We start from the raw sequence: 13,652 nt of genomic DNA on the forward strand, positions 1-13,652 counted from the left end.
GTTGTGTTTATTTTCTCTATTCAGTCTCCTGTTGTAATTTTTGATAAGGTTTTAATAAACCTTGTTTAAATGTTTGAAAGTGAGCAGCATTTCTCACAGGTATCACTGGGGAAAGGGAGCCACCCAACCCCCAAACAACTTCGGCAATATTTTGTTGCTGCCAGCCTGAAATGTCTCAGATGCTGTGGTGTGTGACCCCAGTGCACAGATTCATCTCTTAACACGCCATCCAACCCAAATAAACTTCAGCTTCGCTTTGGAATCGATCTCCAAATCAAGGAGCTCTGCTGCTCCCCTGGAGGGCAGCCCACCCTCCCGCAGGATTTTAACCCTCCCTGGCCCACTCTCCTTCCCCAGCCATGCTGGCTGTGCTCGGGCAGCATCAGTAATTCAGCAATTCAGCAATTCGGGAATTCGGGAATTCAGGAATTCTCCTCTCCGTGTGCTGTACAGAGGGTGCTTTGCCTTCCACTGCTCCTGGGATGGAACAACCCGGACCTCTGTGATCCCCAGAGCGGGGCAGGGGAGGCAGCTGGGCGAGCCATGCTTATCAAACCCTGCTGCTTTAAACAGGCTGCAGCAAAGCCACGCTATGCCTAACGTCACCGGGGAGCAAAAATAGCCGGCACGAGTGGAGGGAGGGGAAGGAGAGTATTAAGAGCGCCCAGATTTCAAACATACTTGGCTGGCAGCACGCTCCCTTCCTGCCCCTGCCGCTCCAGATGCGACGGAGCACTGGGATCTCTCACTCTCTGCCCATGAAGAAGGATTCTTTTCTTTCTGATTTTTTCCTCTTTTTCTTTCTTTAAGTTTCAGCTTTGATACTACCAGATAGATTTTTTAAAAATTATTATTATTATTATTATTATTTTCTTTCTTGTAGGAAACTTCATCTGCCGGATTTAAAAGCAAGGTTTGAGCAGGAGAAATTCGTTTGTGTTTACAGCTGTAAATATGCATGGTACTCCTGTGGGATGATATCGTAGAGGGAAAAGCAAGATTGGCTGGGAGAATCGCCTGGACCGTAAGATGCTTGAATGGCTGCTTGGAATAACAAGCTCTCTGTTGTGTGTGCATGTGTGTGAGTGTGTGTTTGTGTACCAGAGCAGCAGTGATGGGAACTTTAAAATGATGCAAGGGCTCCCAATTTGGCTTAATTTTCCTCTTCCAGCTCTGTCTGGAGATGGACAAAGTGTCTGAATGGAATTGGTGCTGTAGGAATTTTATGAATGGAGCAGAAGGCAGGTTCAGCAGAAGAGGAGCAGAGCAGGGAGATGCAGTGGGCTCGGCTCTCTCCAGCAGGAGCTGTCACTCCAGGGAACTGCACAGACAGGCACCAGCATGGCACAAATCTGCTACAAGTCCCTGGGACACCAAATGAGGCAGCTGCAAGGAGGCAGCATCTGAGCCATGGAAATATGCTCCTGAAAATGAGCTATCACTAGCACACCGAGCTGAGAGCTGTGTGTGGGACCAGCTCCGGGCTCAGCTGGAGCATCCCATGCAGGGCTGCTCATTTCTGTGCCCTCCTGCTGGTTGTGAGGCTGAGGAGCAGCCACAGCTCCTGGAGCAGCTGTGTCTCCTTCATGGGAGTCATTGTCACTGCCAGCTCGGACACAGCATCGATAAAAGGGACAAAGGGGCAGTGGGACAGACTGGCTACACCTGCCCTGCAGCAGGAGGGCACTGCACAGCACAGCAGGAGCAGGATGAGGCAGATTTGGGGTTGCAAGGTGCAAGAAATGGATCTCGATGCTGGTGAAGCTGTGGGGACCAGCCCAGAGCAGCACTGTCCTGAAGGAGCACTGACCACTGCAGAACCACGCTCGTCTCTCACCTGTACTCGAGGGACTGGGGTGGGAGATGGGCTCTGTGTGTTTCTCTGGGTTTTTTTGTACTTTTATACCAACTGCTAAGAGAGGGAAATGTCCCTCTGTACTGGATTGTCCTCTCTTATACAGAGCTTTTAAAGACATCTCTGCAGATGGTGATGGGGAGAAGGTGAGGGCAAGTCACAGAGGATGAGGGCCACAGAGGTGACACAAGGGCAGCAGGGGAGGGCCTGGGACTGTAATCCTCCTGCCAAGAAGACAGTGAGAGGAAAGAGGCAAAGGAGTCAGAGCTGGTGAGGAGGGAAAGGGACACCTAACTCACTGGGAAATGCTGCAAATTCCCAGGATTAAACAAATCCAGCCTGCCCAGTGGAACAAGGCAGAGGGGAGTCTTTGCCTGCTGAGCCCTACAAGGACAAGGCAGTCCAGCACCCCTCCCCCTCAGCATTTTCCAAAGAAAAAGAAACAGTCTGAGTGCTGTAAAATACATAATGCAAATGCACTTCTGTATGCAGTGACCTTTAGGATGGCACAGGCTTTTGGTATGCCTTAAAACCTGGGCATTTTAGCTACTTCTTCAGCATTTCTCTGAGGAAGGTTTGCCCTCCTTTTTGCCTGCACCCAGAATGAATTCAGAGCAACACAATCCTGATTTGTGCAGCACTGAGTCTGAGCTGAGCAGAGGCTCCCACGTACAGAGTTGCCTCACATGTTGTCTCACACCTCGCTGCTCAAGGCTGTTTAGGCAGGTTCCCACCCAGCTCTGGCTGAAACAGATCTGTTTTACAGACACATGGACATCTCTGGTGTCACAATGGACAGAGAGAGTGAAAAACCCTGTGTTTACAGACACAGAAATCCCACAGGGAAACTGCACTTTTCTTTTTGAAGTGCCTTTTTCTGCATCACTCGAATGCTGTTTGAAACAGCAGGACAGAGGAGGAGCTTCTCATTCAAGGGAAGCTGCTCTGTGAAAACACTGCAGGAATGCTGGACAGGACTTTGAATGCATCACTAACACAGGACAGACAATTTGGCTGCAAATGATAAATCTAAAGCTTGTTTTCCCTTTTTCGGAGTCTTCTGCTCCTTCCGAGTTAAGAACGTGGCAAAGAGGTTTAAACAATCATGCTGATAGCTCTAAATCATTGTTATAAATTTAGGAAGGATGTTTTTTTCCTCCAACCCTGAACTAAGGACTGAAGTGAGTGGCTCCAGTGATCCACACAACCTTTTTTGTCTCTTTTCCATGGACACACCTCACAGCTGGGCTCTTGTAATGAGAGCACGAGCCCTGCAAGAGTGGCCTCAGTGCCAAAGACCTTTGGTACATGCAGGCAGTGCAGATACATGCTCAGGGACAGGTAACTTCTAAATGAACTTTTGTGTTGCTCTGGCAGATTTCTAATATGTTGTTTTTGCTGTTTTTCCTCTAGTGGAGAATGCAGATGGTCCTTGGATGAGAGATGGTTCTACAGCTCCCTGCAGCCGCGTGCCTCAGAGCAGAGAGATCCCCCTCAGGGGTCTGTGACATGAGCAAAGCTTCTGGCATTTAACCCGGGAGGATGTCCCTGAGTGACGAGCTGGAGAGCCACTTCTCCAGCACCCCCTCCATGGTGACAGACACAGGTGAGGACAGCGTGTTCAGAATCAGGCCCAACGTCTCGGCCAATGCCACCGGGGACGGCGCGTGGGCAGCCGGCTCCACGGAGGACATGATTGCCATCTGCACCATCGGGGCCATCCTGTCGCTCATGTGCGTGGTTGGGGTGACAGGCAACGTCTACACCCTGCTGGTGATGTGCCACTACCTGCGATCCTCTGCCTCCATGTACATTTACATCATCAACCTGGCCCTGGCCGACCTGCTCTACCTCCTCACCATCCCCTTCATCGTCGGCACCTACTTCATCCAGAAGTGGTACTTTGGGGACATTGGCTGCCGCATCCTGTTCAGCCTGGACTTCCTCACCATGCACGCCAGCATCTTCACCCTCACAGTCATGAGCACGGAGCGCTACCTGGCCGTGCTGAAGCCCCTGGACACGGTGAAGAGGTCCAAGAGCTACCGCAAGGCCATTGCTGTGGTGATCTGGCTGGTGTCACTGCTGCTCACCCTGCCCATGCTCATCATGATCCAGCTGGTGCAAAGGGACAACAAAAGCATTTGCCTGCCCACCTGGAGCAAGCTGTCCTACAAAGTTTATCTCACCATCCTTTTTGGCACCAGCATCGTGGGCCCGGGGGTGGTCATTGGCTACCTTTACATCCGCCTGGCTAAGATTTACTGGGTGTCCCAGACTGCTTCCTTCAAGCAGACCAAGAGGCTGCCCAACCAGAAGGTGCTCTACTTAATCTTCACCATAGTGCTGGTCTTCTGGGCTTGCTTCTTGCCTTTTTGGATATGGCAGCTCCTCTTCCAGTATTATGAATCCTTCCCTTTATCTCCCAAGGTGATGAAGAACATTAATTACTTGACAACCTGCCTGACCTACAGCAACAGCTGCATCAACCCCTTCCTCTACACCCTGCTCACCAAAAACTACCGGGAGTACCTGAAGAACAGGCAGCGGTCCCTCAGCAGCAGCAGCGCATACTTCCAGAGGAGGAATCGTTTCCAGAGGATTTCAGGGAGATCCCTGTCCACGAGCAGCCAGCACTGCACAGAGACTTACGTCCTTGCCCACGCTCCTTTGGGAAACAGCAATGCCTGAAGGTAAAATGTATCTCCAAGAACAATCAATACTGACTTCAATGTTGCTTTGATTTAAAGTGCACGTTGTGCAGGCGAAGCCTTGGCAGAGGCAGAATGTGCACACATTTAGTCCAGAGGCTGTGCCGTGTGTCTGTTCTCATTTCTCCAGTGCCACTGATTTGATGCTAGCAGCACTCAGCTGAACATCTATCTAAATAGCCTTTCACTTTTTATCTTTATATTTTATAGTGTATGTCTCCTCAAGTAGCCATCAATAATGAAAGCCCGTAACAGGGCCATGATTTTTAATAGTATCAACTGTCTCACAGCATTTAAAATTATGTTACCCCATGAATGGCTGTAGTTTGCTCTCTTTTTCTTTCGCAGTAGTGCTAAATTTGTAGTTGTATGAGGACTGAAGACAAAGAAATAAAGAAAAAGCAGCTGATGTTTGTGACACACCATGCAGTTTGCATTTGGGGTACAACTGGACAATGTGGATGAGGCATATCCAGGGCTGCTTGTCCTGGTTTGGGTGATGCTCACACTTGTTCTGCACTCCTGTCTGTGCACTGGGCTGGATTCTCCAGTCACACAGGTGTGTGCAGTGGAGTTACACCATGGTCCTTGTCAGCAGTACAGGCTTCCCATGACAGTGCCACAGGCAGGGAACACTCAGCATCTCCTACAGCACTGACCCCAAACACCCATGAGGAGCAGCATCATCTGTCCTGGGCAAACATATCCACCCTCTGCCCTCCTCCAAGGAGGCATTGGGAACCTCTGATGTGGCTGTCCCCAGGGCATCTGCTGGCAAACTGCAACAACCAGCCTGGAGCACCAGACATCCACCTCCAAGTCCAGGAGGAAAGGAGAGAGGGAGAGGAGGGGGATGAGGAGATGTGATTTTCCCTGGGCAAAGCAATGTTCTCTGAAGTGCTTAATACTCCCAGTTATAAAAGTGCTGGTTCTTGGTTAGGGAGACAACTTGTTCCCTTGACTGGAAGTGATTTTGACTTTCTGCTACAAAAACATAGTCCTGCCTACACCAAGAGTACAGTGCCTGTCCTGGCTTTCCCTACTCATAAGGCATCATTAATATAAATATATAATCTGTGATGTCTGGAACTTCCCCAGTGAGTCTAAAATACCTTCTCTGGGATGCTGCCAACATCCCTACAGGAGTCCTCTGCTTGCAGCAGCCCTGCTTCCTCATTAGCAGGGATATGAGGATGCAATGCCCACACAGCCGAGCTACAGAATTAGAACCAAATGAATTCTGAGCAGCAAACTCAGAACTGCAGTGTGAAATCCCTCTGGCAGTGAGCTCTGTTTGCTTAGACTGAGCCTGAATTCACAATTTAAACATCTATTCCCCTTCAAGGTGTTGAAATGGTCGCTTCTCATGGGCACAGGGCAAGATCTGCATGCAACCTCCCTGGGGAATACATTTGGACAAGTCATTGTCTCTTCCATGCATGGGATTGAAGTTTGTTATGGATGGGGGAAGATTCACACATGAGAGAGAGCTCTGGTGCATGCAGTTCTGCTGCTGAACTGCTGCAGGAACTGCAAGGGCCTTGATTCATTCTCAGCCCCCTCCACACACCCCATCAGCAGTGCTCCTGGGGCCAGGGTGCTTCACCTGCAGCCTGCTTGCTGTGCAGTGTGCCAGCAGCTCCCACGTCAGGATCAGCCCCTTCCTGATCCCAGAGACTTCACAGAATTCACAGAATCACTAGGTTTTGAAGAGACCTTCAAGATCATCGAGTCCAACCCAGCCCCAACACCTCAACTCAACCCTGGCACCCAGTGCCACATCCAGGCTTTGTTAAACACACGCAGGGATGGTGACTGCACCACCTCCCCAGGCAGCCACTCCAGAATTTTATCACCCTTTCCATAAAAAAACTTTTTCCTAATATCCAACCAATATTTCCCTTGACACAGCTTGAGACTGTGGCTCTTGAGGGGCAGGAATACCACAGATTTGGCCATTTCCTGTGCTGGCACTATTCTTTAGCTTTCAGCCCCTCTGGGCTTGGAGACACATTAGTGAGAACCCATTTAAGAGAGAGTGAAGCACCTTCAACCCTCTGTGAGGGAGTGGGAGCCCATGGATGGGGGTGAAGAGGTTTGTTATGGAATCATAAAGATTGGAAGGGACCTTCAGGACTGAGTCCAGCCATCACCATTACCCATCACCATTACCCATCACCATTACCCATTACCTTCAACCACCACCACATTAACCATTACCAGCACCACCACGTGTCCCCCAGTGCCACATGCACTGTACACATTTTGGACACTTCCAAGGATCCAAGGATGGTGATTCCCCACCTCCTTGGGCAGCCTGTTCCAATGTCTGACCTCCCCTACATGGAAGAATTTTTCCTAATATCCAATCTGATTTCCTGAACCTGTTTTCCACTTGTATTGTCAGAGATTTAACATGAGTCAGAATGTAAAGTTTAGCCTCCCTTTTTTTCCTTTCAATTGGCAGTTTTAGCTTCTCCTTGCCCAGGAAGAGCCAGACAAGCTCAGGATGAGCAGTTCCCATGCTTGTGAAGGAAAGCTACTGCAGCCTGAGCCTTTAGAAAGCACTGCCCATCTTGCCTAAAATCAGACAGTCAGAGTGACAGGGGGTTTGCAAATCTCAGCTCATCCAGGCCTCACTCACCCATGCAGACAGTGCAGAAAGCTACTGAAAGATTGGAGCAGATCTGCCTTCCATTATTCAGTCTGACCCCTTCACCCTCAGCAGCTCTGCTCTGATTCTCTTCTCCAAACCCTCCCCAAGCAATCCATCTCACAGAAAAGCTTTGCAAAACACCCTTCCTGACTTCATCAGTGCAGGGAGCACCCTGAAAGCAGCCTGAGCAGCGTGTTGAAGGCACAAGGCCATGCCAGATATCCAGGGAAAGGAGCTGGGGTTCCCTGTTTCCCTGGAAGGACACACAGCCTCAGTCCCTCTCCTTTGAAGCTTGTGCTGTCTCAGCAGGGGTTGATGATGTCTTTGTCAAATCAGCACAACAAAGCCAAGAGAAAAGGCATCCCCAGGTCAGGGGCTGGCTGTGGGTGATGCTCCTGTCAGTACTGGGTCATCTCTGAATGATGAGATGTTGCATCCAAGCCTTTCCCTTCCCACCCCAGGCTGGAGTTGGTTTTTGCTCCTTCAAACACTCCCATCCTTCAGCACTCAGCTCAGGCAGCAATAAGGGAATAGCATTCCAAGCCTGCAGGTACAAGCAAGGCTCTGAGCATTCCCCAAGCAGCTGAGTCCCAGCCCTGCATCCCAAACTAACTCTACAGGGCACCAGCCACACTCAGACAACACCAGGGAGCTGTTCTCTGCCTGCAACCAAAGAGCAGCTCAGCCCCCAGAGCCTGCTGAATATTAACAGGGGAGCAGGAGCAGCAGGGAGAGCCAAAGAAGGAACTGCCTCCTCCAAGACACAGATTAATTGTGTGCTTAGTGATAGCTGCAAAATCATTGTGCCCTACTTATTCCTCCTTGCACAAACCTATCATCAGTCAAAGACCCAAGAGCAGCCCTTTGCATAAATTAAATCTGAAATTGGGGTGGAAGAGGAGTGTCTGTCCATGTGGCTGTGGGCTTGCATAGCTCACACCTGGCTCTCTTTGTTCATTTTCTCCCATGGGGTAAGGCCAGGAGTTCTGTTATGATCCCAAATCCTTAAGTCCCCCAATCTCTGAGGTGTTTGATGCCCCACAGGCTGGAATCACCAGCTCAACTCCAGATAGTAGAAGCCAAAACACCAAATTTTTTTGCCCATTTAAGCCAGGAAGCATCAACAATGTCTAAAAACTCATAGAAAGTGTAGTTTTTTGGAAAACTCCAAAGTTTTCCAAAAGGGCCAGGGCAAGGATCAGTGCTCCTACAGCTAGGAAAGGCCAGGTACCCACTCTGGTGGCTGAAACAGGCAGCAAAGTACAGCTGGGGCCAGGCAGTGTTCTCAGCTTTGGTCTTTGCCAGCAAAGGATGACGTCTGTGTTTACCCAAATGATTTGCAAATCCACACAGAAATTTAAGAATCCTTCTGGAAATTCTTTTATTGCTTCTTTTTCCAAATTCTGAATTGTCTCGTTTCAGCCTTTAGGAGGCAAAACAGCACAATTTCTCACTTCAAGAGGAAGCTTTACCCATCAGTTTGCTTACACTTGATTTTAAAAAGCCTTTTTCCATTTAGTTCAGACCACAGGACTTTTGTAAAAGCCCAAGCAGGAAAGCAGAGAGCAGCTGTGCATCCCTCTGCCCAAACCCTGCCTGGACAGGGTGGTACCCACCAAGCTGCCACCCCTGCCCAATTCCCACTGCCACAGCAACCACAGGCACAAACCTCCCTCCTCACCTGCTGCTGGAGCCTGGTTTAAGCTCAGTTTGAGTCCCCTCCTTGTTCCTGCAGCCCAGTGAGTGCAGGGCCACCCTGTCCTGCTGTGAGTGTCCCACTCCCCCGCTGGGACACAGCCAGCCCAGAGCTCTTCAGCCTCCAAGCACCCAGGAAAACCCCAGCACATGCTCCCAGACAGGATCTGGGTAATATTATGCACATTTTGGTTCACTTACAGGTCAAGGCTGGCTGGGTGAGAGGTGGGATTGTGGAGCACTGTAGCTCTTGGTCAGCAGCTCAACTGGGCCAGGGGGTGAGGGCTGTGTGACAATGTGTGACAATCTCCAGATTGCCAGGTTGTTGGATTAGGCCCTTTTCTGACTCTCAGATGGGCGACTGAGAGGTGTTTTAAAAACTTTTATTCCATTTTTAGTTTTATGTCAAGAGTGAGACAACACAGATGTTATAATTCATGCCATCACAATCAAAAGCCAACTATCTCTTAATTACAATACACTATAAGTGTTTCTTAACCTATCAGTTTTAACCACACCATGTTATAAATACTTTAAAACCAATCATCTAAAATTACTCCTCATACGTCTTACTACAATAAATCTTTCATAGTTCTATTTCTCCAAAGCATCTAGTTTTATTTACAAGCCCATCTTTTAAAACTTATTTCTAATTCCATTTCTCTCTCAAGAACGTCTACCCTACTCTACAACATTTCTAAATCAACATTTCTTATCTCAAAATTTATATACAAATACATACTATGTGAACCTTCTATCAAGCTTTAAAAATTCTCCACAAACTCATTTCCCACATCAGGTGACTCCTTTCATTTCTCCGGGGTGAAACTTCTCAATTCAGTGTTTGCTTCAAGACATTAAAAGCAGAGGCTGAGCAGAGCTTGGAGAGCAAATCCACCCCTTGGCAGAGCTGCCTAGAAAAAACCATTCCTCCTGCCAGTGCTGCCCCAGGGGCATCTGCTGTGGCTGCCACACCAGGATGTCTCCACTGAAAGGATCTGCCCCAGCCACACTCAGACTGTCTGCTCTGGGCATTTTCCTTTCTCAAAATGCACAGTTAAATCCTGAGACCTCCACACAGCCACTGCTCCTCCTCCAGATCAAACTCCAGCTGGCTCTCCAGTGCAACAGTGAAGAATTCATTGAATTAAAAATATCAGACCTTGTCTTGTGCTTGGCAGCTTTGCTTTAAAGTGACACTTGGGCACACTGAATATTCCCTGTGAGCCCTGGACCCAGGCCAGCTCTGCATGGGCATCTTTGCCATCTATTTACTGCACAAGCTGCCATATCCTGGAAAACAGTGTCAGTTCCAAATGATTCTGATCACTTTTGCACCTCCACAATCACTATCTTATCTGCAAGCCCTGCTTAGACCTGATTTTCAGCTGAGGATGCTGATCCCAGCACATCAGAAGTGTGGTGGAATCAAGTTAATCAAAGAGACAGAGCAAGAGCAGAGAATGAATTATGCTGCCAGAATATAGAGGGGTATTTGAAAGTGAGCTGGAAATGGCAAGGCAGAGGAAAAGCAGGTGATTTTTTGCTGACTCCCAGTTTTTCAGTGTAGTAAAATGAAAATTCACTACAAACATTGCAGAAAAAGAAAATAAATCCCACATCTCTGAGTGAAAGCTGAGCAGCAGATAAATCCAAAGCAGCAGATAAATCCAAAGCAGCTTTCATTCTGGCTTCCCCAGAATAAACACCCCACCAATGTACTCAAAGATCAGGGAATCCACCTGTCAAAAAGTCAGAGTTTTCTCTGCACATGGAAGGCTTGCTGCTAAATCCACTTTTCCCAAACATTTATCACCTGTGAAGCCATCTGTCTGCGAGGAAAGCACATGTTTTTGCCAAAAGAGAAAGTGTAAATATCACAATTTGTGTTTCACAGACCAAACCACTCAAGCATGCATAATTTCAGCTGTTATTAGCTTTAATTACATGTCAAGTAGCTGCTGTTATTAGTTTAAAGCTGTCTAGGAAGATGAAAAAATAGCACAATAAGTGCGAACATATGGCAAAAATCAGTGAAATAACCTGCCTCAGTGGCAGAGTGGAACATCCCCTGGCACAGGGGCAGACAGGACAGGATTTACCACACCAGCTCTGACTGTTACAACCATCCCTGGCCAATTCTGGCATCTCCCTTTCACAGACATCCTGGAAGTCCCATAACAGAGTTAATTCATTGGCATCAGCTGCAGTTTCAGCCACACAATATCCAATACCTTTTTTTTTTTTTTTTTAAGGTGGGCTAAAGGCAGCACAAGGCGTGCACCCACCAATGGACAGATCTTGTGGATCTTTTGAGGATCTTTCTTGTGGGGAAGAAAAGCAATGCCAGGAGTGAGGTGTGTGCATCAGTAAGGAAATTCTTTGAGCCCTCTGGACACAAGAATCAAATATTATGAGAAAGGTTTTTAATTCTTAATCACTAATTCACAAAGAGGGGAAAAAATCTTAGGAGGAGGAAGGTTTCATCCATACCCCAGTGGCAACAGGCACCCACATGCTTTGGGAATTAAAGTAGCAACACTCCTTCCAAGGCTTTCCATACTGAATTTGGTGCCCAGATCTGAGCACACTGGGCAGCAGAAGTGCACTTTGGCTTTTTCTGTGTTTGTGTTTATTTGAAACACAACAGGAAACACAGGCAGCAAAGCCTCCTGCTGATTGCTTACTTCAGTTCATGGCTTGCTGCTCAGAGGAGAGTATAACATAATTAATTCATTAACTGCAAACGTTCTACAAACGGAATCGCTCCCTGTTTATGTGAACTGCAAAACGTTTATGTGAAGCTGTGTTTATGTGAATCACTCTGGTCCTCTCTGGTATCCTCAGAGGAGAAATTCCTTCAGGATCCAGAACAGGGACTGTAGAGAGCTCAGTTCTGAGCACAAGGCTCAGGGTGCCACTGATGCCTCAGGTTTTGGCTTTTCTATGTTTCAGGTTCTGTGCTGCTTTAGTGTGTGGGGCTGAGCTTCATATGAGGGGATGGTGAGCTCTCTGCACAGAGCAGGGAGACAAAACAATTCCTGCTCCAGCTGGGCACCAAGGACAAATGATCCAAAGCTCAGCCCAGGAGCACAAACAGCGTGGGCTGGAGAGAGGAAAACAAGCAGGGTGGGAGTGCCTGGGCTAAAGCTGGAACTGGACAATGAACTGCAAGGTGCAAATGGAGCAGAACTGATCCAAGGGAGAGACCCCGGGAGCGCTCGTGCATTTTGGGACCATTTGGGTTCATCTTGGGTGCAGCCCTGGCTGGGCTCTTGTGCTGCCCAAGGTGGATCCATTCAAACCTTCTAACAAATCCCTAATAAATAAATCACTAACCTTCTAATAAAACCTAATAAATCCCTACTTTATTCTTTAACTCTGGCCAGCCTCTGTTCTAGGTCAGCCTTCCCAAGGCATCACCACCAGCCCCAGCAGCCTCTGACCCACGTTCCCTCCCAGGACCCCCTCCCTGGGGTCAGAGGTTCTCCATTCCAGCCACTCCACCTGGGAGGTGCTGGATCCCCCATCCTCAGAGCAGCATCTCCACTGAAGCCCAGTGAGGAAAACATTCTCAGGTAGTTTGGGAACACTTTGCAAAACCTGGAGAGGAGCAAGGCAGGGGCAGAGCAGCAGGGTGGGCCCACCTGGCATTGGCTGAAATGTGCAGGGAGCCCAAGGAAAGGAAAGTCTGAATGTGAGGAATATGGGCCAAAACACACAGGGAGCCCAGGACTGAGACATTCAGGCTGAGATTTCTGGAAGAAATACATGTTTAATTTTGCACAGAGCCTACCTATCCTATGTTTTCAGCTGAGGCTATTAATTTCTTATTTCATGCCAATTAAGCTTTCCAAGGAAAAGCTACAAGTCTCTAAACAATCAAAGTAGGTTTGTTTCCACTGGAGTCAATGCAGTTGTACAAATTTATATTAAAAACAAACCCTGAAGTTAAAACCAAAAACACCCCAAACACTGTTTACCCTCTGAGTCAGGAAATCTGCATTTCAGCTGCCCACATGAGTAACAGTGAAGATATCAAGTGATGCCATGAATGACAAGTGACTCCATTTACTAGGACTTGAAGTACTCACAAGTGAGCCCTACCCCATCACAGCAGAATCTGTGCAAAACCGTGTGAAGTGAGGTGGAATTTCCAACGTTTCCCAGTCCTTGGAGTATCAGAGAATGGTAAATTTCCTCTCTTTAAGGGCAGCCTGTGCTGTTCCAGCCTCCTCCTCCTCCTCCATGGCTGGGTTTCAGTACAGCAGCTTTGGCCATCTGGCTTCATTAGAACATCATCCCTGGCTTCTTTGTGATGGACCAAAAATAGTAAAAGCAGTTTCCCTTTTGGCATTTAGCAAGCCAACTGGTGGGTTGATTAAGATTTAGTTTAGTTAATTAAGGAAGAAAACATCTTTGTAAGCTGCTTGATTTGTTTTCTGCTGCCTAAAACTTCTTCCTTGCTTTGAAACCTGTGTCTGGAAAGATCTGCTGTTGGGCCAACCTGCCCCAGAACAAACCCTGAGGCAAACACCAAATGCTGCCACACTCCTGCACTGCAGCAAGGAAGGAGCTTTAATTTATGCCATCCCTGATTAATGGATGGAGCTGAAACTTAATTACCCCATGAGAAAACAACCAGAACCAGCAGGATTTTGGACACTCATGCAGACCCCACTGAAGTTGTTCTGTATGGTTGTCTTGCCCAGGGAGGCTGGGCATGTCTGTGCCC

General features: G+C 48.2%; 1 protein-coding gene across 3 annotated transcripts; it reads left to right on the forward strand.

The window, feature by feature from the left end:
* The first annotated feature begins 678 nt into the window (after positions 1–678).
* UTS2R (urotensin 2 receptor) lies at positions 679–11,302 on the forward strand. 3 transcript variants are annotated; one of them, XM_038157124.1, is made up of 3 exons: positions 679–913; positions 3,269–4,548; positions 11,173–11,302. In XM_038157124.1, the coding sequence occupies exon 2, from the start codon at positions 3,398–3,400 to the stop codon at positions 4,544–4,546; it is 1,149 nt and encodes a 382-aa protein (XP_038013052.1). In that variant the 5' UTR covers positions 679–913; positions 3,269–3,397; the 3' UTR covers positions 4,547–4,548; positions 11,173–11,302. The 3 variants fall into 3 exon arrangements, with proteins under 3 accessions (XP_038013052.1, XP_038013053.1, XP_038013051.1); XM_038157125.1 differs by lacking the exon at positions 11,173–11,302 and having other exon boundaries at positions 3,269–4,174; positions 4,286–4,965; XM_038157123.1 differs by lacking the exon at positions 11,173–11,302 and having other exon boundaries at positions 3,269–4,965.
* Positions 11,303–13,652: the final 2,350 nt, after the last annotated feature.

The sequence above is a fragment of the Motacilla alba genome, chromosome 18 (genome assembly GCF_015832195.1).
Source record: "Motacilla alba alba isolate MOTALB_02 chromosome 18, Motacilla_alba_V1.0_pri, whole genome shotgun sequence".
NCBI lineage: Eukaryota > Metazoa > Chordata > Aves > Passeriformes > Motacillidae > Motacilla > Motacilla alba.

Excerpts from the sequence above, each read along its gene's own strand:
- UTS2R (XM_038157124.1), top strand. The coding sequence starts at position 3,398 with ATGTCCCTGAGTGACGAGCTGGAGAGCCACTTCTCCAGCACCCCCTCC.